Source organism: Octodon degus, unplaced genomic scaffold (genome assembly GCF_000260255.1).
Source record: "Octodon degus isolate 3935 unplaced genomic scaffold, OctDeg1.0 scaffold00074, whole genome shotgun sequence".
Taxonomy (NCBI): Eukaryota; Metazoa; Chordata; class Mammalia; order Rodentia; family Octodontidae; genus Octodon; species Octodon degus.
Window position 1 is genome coordinate 10,469,484 of NW_004524650.1, and position 6,627 is coordinate 10,476,110.

The window sequence follows — 6,627 nt, forward strand, 5'->3', positions numbered from 1 at the left end:
CCTGCGCCTCGCCAGGTCCCCGCGCCGCCGCCGCCGCTCCACGTGCGGGGTGGTCCCCGAGCGCACGCTCCCTACTGTCCCTCCCCCCCTTTGGTAAGTCCCACTCACCCCTCATCTTTCTCCCCAGCCCTACTTTTTGCATAAAGAGGAAAAAGTTCTGTCGAAAGTGTCCACCGATTGTCACCTCCCTATTATCCTTCGCTCCTGCCCCACTTTTTATTTTTTAAAGCGGCGGCAACTTATTATTTTGCTTTACGATCGATAGCTTCCTGTGCTTTTTTTGGTCAGGGCGGCTAGTGAGCGGCAGCTTGGCGTGGACCTCATGTAGAAATGACAACAATGGAAGGGGCCAGCGGGTCTAGTTTTGGAATAGACACGATTTTGTCCAGCGCCAGCTCGGGCAGCCCCGGCATGATGAACGGAGATTTCCGCCCGCTTGGAGAGGCGAGGACCGCGGATTTTAGGAGTCAGGCAACCCCATCCCCCTGCTCGGAGATTGATACCGTAGGAACGGCGCCTTCTTCTCCCATCTCGGTCACCCTGGAGCCCCCGGAGCCTCATCTGGTGGCAGAAGGGCCCCAGCATCACCACCACCTGCACCACGGCCAGCCGCCGCCAGCCTCAGCCCCGACGCAAAGTTTGCAGCCTTCGCCCCAACAGCAGCAGCCGCCGCCACCAGCCTCCCAGCAGCTGGGCTCGGCTGCCTCGGCCCCCAGGACTTCCACGTCTTCTTTTTTAATTAAGGACATCTTGGGCGACAGCAAACCTCTGGCGGCGTGTGCACCCTACAGCACCAGCGTCTCCTCTCCCCACCACACCCCGAAGCAGGAGAGCAACGCAGCGCACGAGAGCTTCCGGCCAAAGCTGGAGCAGGAGGACAGCAAAACCAAACTCGACAAGCGCGAAGACTCCCAGAGCGACATCAAATGCCACGGTGAGTCCCACCGCTCCGGCGCCGGCCAGCTTCTCCTCCGCCAGGTTTCCAGCCCCGCGCCCGCCCACCGCCAGCGAATCTCGGGAGGAGGAATTATTCTGCGAGCATCTCGGGTGCTGGTTGTGAGAGAGCAAAGCTGAAGAGAGGCCTGGCGGTGCAGTTTAGAGATGGGTCTGAAGTTCGGTTTATTGTTTATTTCTGACCACCCCCCACCTTCGCTGCTAACCAGCTCCGATCTTTGTTTTATTTAACTTTAATGTTTTGATTTAATGTTTTGAGAAGGTGCGCGGTGGCGAGGAAATGTGAAAGGAAATATTCTTCGTTGATAAAAGGGAGGGACTGTGGGTTTCCTAGCCGAGACCTTGAGATTGGGAAGGCAGGAGGTGGGAGAGCTAGCTTCGTGTCTGGGGCTGTGATCACAACCTGATGTTAGTTCTTTAATGCAAACGGTTGCGTCTCTAATATTTTCTAAGCACTACAAAAATGATAGGATTTAATGAATGAAAAATTTCCTAGTCGATTAACAGAGCTACATAAGTAAATTAGGTAGTGGTTAATACAGAGAAGCCAGAACAAAGTCATAATAAATTTTTTTTAAAAAACCCTTTCTTACCCAATGGTATCAACAAAATTTATTTATTTTTAGTAAAATTTTAGCTTCTTAAAGGCAACAGTGAGATAATATCTATGTAAAATTTTATGGCATTTATTTTTGTGGAAGCAAATAACAGTGGGAATTGTCCTTTAACTTCCCCTTTTCATTTTCTCCTCAATCTCATAATTAAGTGTTCTTCTGGTCCTCGCTTGGGAAAAGAGTTTTAACATAGAAGGGGCGTAGTTTCTTTTATACCTTTACTGAGAAGTTATTAATCCTTGCTTCTCTCTCTGGTCAAGATATGTGCTATCTGGAAGGTATGAATTTACTTCTCATTTTACTATTATAGCATTAGCATAATAGTGCCCAAAACAGATGTACAGTCTGGTCTGGCGATTTTTCGTGCACCAACCTCCCCAGTGGGTCAATTAGAGAGATTATTGTTCTTCCTGCAGGGAAGATCAAGGAGCACTGCACAAACGGGTACAAACAGAGAGGGATTGACATATCGATTTCCCAGCATTTCAGTAAAAAACCAAAGTTGACAAATAGAATCCGGAAATCTCCGCACTGTCACCTGGATAGGCTCAATAATTTTGAGTTCAATTCAGTGGCTGGGTGACACATTTGTTTTGGGAGCTTTAAAAGAGCTCATGCAGACAGCTGCAGAAAGCTTGATTCCAACATTTACCAAAGTGCATCTGAAGAAAGAAACAAGTGCAGTAAACGGGGAAAAATGGAAAGGGTACCTCCTCAAAAAAACAAAACAAAACAAAACAAAACCAAGCAGACTCTGAAACCAATCAAATTAGCAAAATGCTCATAGTGAAAACAATTTAAAAATGGACGATGTCTCCCCAAACAAGAAAAAATAATAAAAGAAAGCTTTATTAAGAAGTATATTTTTAACTTTTAATTTTCAATAAGATCAGACTCTCTTTCAGAACAGGATCTCGGCACAAGGTCCCACGCTCCCCAGTCAGAAAACAATCCTCTTCTTTCATACTGGCTAAAGCCCAAGTATATGTGTGTGTTGGGGGGTGGTGGTGACAGAGTGTAGTCCCCTAGGATCAGTGGCTGGCTTCACAATGTGGAAGTGTACTCCTGGACATTCTGCCCTTTCCCATTTCAGGCTAACCTGTATGGCTGTGGCTTGGTTTCTATTGTAGGAACAAAGGAAGAAGGAGACCGGGAGATTACAAGTAGCCGGGAGAGTCCCCCTGTAAGAGCTAAGAAGCCTCGAAAAGCAAGGACAGCTTTCTCAGACCACCAGCTCAATCAATTGGAGCGTAGCTTTGAACGGCAGAAGTACCTGAGTGTCCAGGACCGCATGGACCTGGCAGCCGCACTCAACCTCACTGACACCCAAGTCAAGACCTGGTACCAGAATCGCAGGTAAGGAAGGCTGCTCAGGGGAGCAGAGGTGTCTGGCCATTCCCTGCTGGTCTCTGGAGATCTAGGGATTGAAAATGAGAGGGCCTAGAGTAGGTGCTTGGGGTTTTCAGACAAGGGTTAGGATTAGCCATACCACCAAGTGAGAGGATCCGAAGGGCAGCTGGAGTTCGGTCAGCTTTGCACTAGTAAGTATCTTAACAGGTGCTAGGTTCCCTCTGAAATCTGAGCTGATGGAACACCCCCCAAACCCCACACACTTTGTCCCCAAATCAATCAAGCCACACCTTCTCAAATTGAGACATCTGTGCAGCTGACACTCAGGCCCAGAGAGCCTGTGTATGCCCTGCACCCCTTGGGTCTGCCCTAGGCTGGTTCCAAATGTCTGCAGCTGGCAACAAGGCCCAGCTATTGCAGTCCCCACTGAGTTGTCCCACCAGCCTCCTCCTAGATGTGTGGGAGTCGGAGATCCAGGGTCCATCCAGCACAGTGTTGGACACTGGGAGAGCCCCGCTGGGTTCGAGTTGGGTTGCTGCTGCAGGCTGGAGATCAGGCAGCTGGCCAGGCACCTAGACTGGCAGGACGGAGTGTCTGGCCCCAGTAATGACCACCTTTGCTGTATCAAATAGGGAGAAAGGGTGCCACAGAGCTGTCCCTGCACCAAGTGATTTTGTGTAAAGGAGACTAAGAAAGTGGCTCCCTGAACTTGCAGGGCCCCGAACTGTAGGTCCAAACCTGGGCTGTCTGATAAGAAGTTATGCTATTTCCAAGCCTGGCACTGCTTAACTCCCTTGTCTCAATTTTCTCCCCCGCCCCTTTCTCTCGTTTGTGTTCTAATCGTCCATAAGTGCAGTTGGAAATGCCCATCCAGTTGTCATCTTTACCATAATTTTCTGTCTCATTACATACGGTTTCAGCCACCCTAATTCTGTCGGAAAACATTAGTGTCATTTGTAGCCAATTTAAAATGGGCGACATGTTTATTAATTTGGCTGGAGCTTTGGGGTATGGATGGCCCACCCGCCTTGCAATCCTTCATAAGGCATAATTTAAGCAAAGGCCTGCTTTCCTCTTCTTCTTAGTGGGGTGCAGGGGTGCAATGAGGGAGGGAGGAGAGGAAGAAAAACTGATCACAGGTTTTGTTATTTTCTCCTAAGGAGGACATGTCTTGAAATACATTCTCCCTCCACCAAGGGTGGCCAGGGGATACTGTCCCCATGGGAGAGTCCTCTCTCCAAAGGATTTATTTTGAAAGCTTGTTCCCCACCCTAAACCCCTTGCCCACTATAGGGACCTGTCAGCCTGGTAAGATAGTCTTTTCCAAAGCTTCAGGGAATGAGAGGGGCTAGGGTCCAGGCCTAGGAGTTTCCAGTCTTCTCTCTTTGTTTACATTTTCAGTTTCTTTTTGCTGGGGGTCTGGGAAGGGAGAGTGGCCAGAGTCGAGGCTTTGGGATTATTGGAGTACCTGGGGGAGAATTAAGGCAGTCTTGTGGAAAGAAGAGTCTCATTTGATCTCCAGGAAAGTTACAGCAAGTAATCAAACTATGGAGGGGGCACAGTAGAGCAGAGGGTTGGAAAGGGTGCTAAGCTTGTAGTCGTTCCATCTGTCAGCATCTCCAACGTAGTGTAGTTTATAAAATTGGCTTCGGGTTTAGGTTATACTGCCAGCAAGGCAGGGAAAGTAGACGTGCATGCGTATCAACTTCCCAGAGCTCTTTGAGCTTTAGTCCATCTCGGAGAGAAGTTGGAGGCCAAAGAGAGTCAGAGGGAGCCAGACAAGCCATGGGGACCTTGGTGAGGGGACCTTGCCCACCATCGTGGGCTGCAGGCTTGCCCACTTTCTTTCAGGACCAAGTGGAAGCGGCAGACTGCAGTGGGCCTGGAGCTTCTTGCTGAGGCAGGGAACTACTCAGCGCTGCAGAGGATGTTTCCTTCGCCTTATTTCTACCACCCAAGCCTTCTGGGCAGCATGGACAGTACAACCGCAGCGGCAGCCGCCGCGGCCATGTACAGCAGCATGTACCGGACTCCTCCAGCACCCCATCCCCAGCTGCAGCGGCCCCTGGTGCCCCGAGTGCTGATCCATGGCCTGGGCCCAGGGGGGCAGCCGGCCCTCAACCCCTTGTCCAACCCCATCCCAGGCACCCCACATCCCCGGTGAAGAAGGACGAAAGGCGGTGCGTCCTTCCCTGTCCCCGGCCCCAACCTGGACAGCTGCCCACCTCTCCCCACACCAGGCCACTGGGCCACCAGGCTTCCCTTGCAGCCTATCCCGGGAGGCAGAGGAGTAAGAGAGGAAGGTGCTCACCAGTGGGTGGGTGTCCCCAAAGAGGAGCCAGCCCTCTGTTCTCCACCCCCATTCCAGAGACAGGGCTGAAAGCTCCCCCATGGTGTGATCGGCAAAAAGCTGACACCACACAAAGTGAAACCAGTAAGTAAAACATCAACAAAAACAAAACCTCAACTTCTTTTTAAAAAATGACTTTAGGGACAAGCAGAAGGGAGGGAGGGGGGTGGGCTGAGGAGGGAAGAAGGAAGGGCATGGAGAGGAAGGTGGGGCAGAAAGAATTGTAGCTAACTGCCAGCCTCAGAAGACCAGGCAGGAGGTCTTGCTGTGGACATTCTGTCTGCCCCAGAGAAAGGAGGAGGGTGACTGAGAACTTTGCACTGATTTCTCATGACCTTTTTTCTTTTGGAAAAGTGGCATGCTCCATAATATGAAAAAATGTACATTTGAAAGACTGAGTGATAAGTGATATATCATATTTATTATATGTTGTCCAAAAAAAGAGTCACTTATATACGTTAGTAAAAACATCCTTTTTCTTTTCATGTCTTTTTGATTCAGTAAAATAAATGCTTAGACAAAAATATAGATTTTTTTTGTGATTGAAAATTACAAAAATAAAGTTTATCTTTTTTTAACAAGCGATGAAATCCCGGGGAGCTGATTTTACTAAAGCGTTTATACATACTAGATGAAATGTGTGACTTGGTTAGGGGAATAAAAATGCCCCCCCCCCGAATATTAAGAATTTACAAAATCCGTACCACATCAGGTCAGTTTGCATAAAAACAGCTTTGTTTTTCATCTGCTTTCGGAGTCACTCTGCTGCGTGTGGGCGACTTTTTTTCAAGTGAGCCGCGGGAGGAAGTCCGCTCTCTAGACTCGCTTTGTGGGCCGCTGGCTGCTTCCCCAGGATCAGCCTGGGGATCCCTCCCTGCCCCTCCCCCTCTCGGGTCTTTCTGGGCGCTGAGGTCCCGGGTGCAGGGGGAAGACGCCGGCCTCGCAGCTGTTCTGCAGCCCGCGGCGGGCCGCCCGCGGCCGGACAGCCTGCGAGCGAGCGGGAGGCTGCGGGGCGAGCAATTAGGGCGCCCCAGGGGACGAGGAGAGGCCCCGCTAACAAATCCTTGTCGAGGCTTTGATTCTTGCCTTCTCTGTCCTGCGGTGGACTGGAGTCATCAGGGCCACCCTGAGCCGCAGGACCTAGCAAATACGCTGTGCTTCGACGCACGGAGCTGGAAGCCACTGAGAACTCTAGTCCGGACAGGCATGCCAAGCCTTTTATCTGCGCCTCTGCCACGCTGGGACCCGTAGTACAGACCTTGCCCAGTGTGTGTGGGGAGGCCCGCTGCTGTTTCTCTCTCTCTCTCTCTCTCTCTCTCTCTCTCTCTCTCTCTCTCTCTCTCTTTCTCTCTCTGTCGT

The 6,627-nt window shown here is 50.4% G+C and overlaps 1 protein-coding gene across 1 annotated transcript; it reads left to right on the forward strand.

The window, feature by feature from the left end:
- Positions 1–288: 288 nt before the first annotated feature.
- Positions 289–5,364, forward strand: Barhl2 (BarH like homeobox 2). The gene is made up of 3 exons (XM_004635740.1): positions 289–934; positions 2,699–2,924; positions 4,770–5,364. Exons 1-3 carry the CDS (start codon positions 331–333, stop codon positions 5,080–5,082), a joined length of 1,143 nt encoding a protein of 380 aa, XP_004635797.1. The 5' UTR covers positions 289–330; the 3' UTR covers positions 5,083–5,364.
- The last annotated feature ends 1,263 nt before the right edge of the window (positions 5,365–6,627 follow it).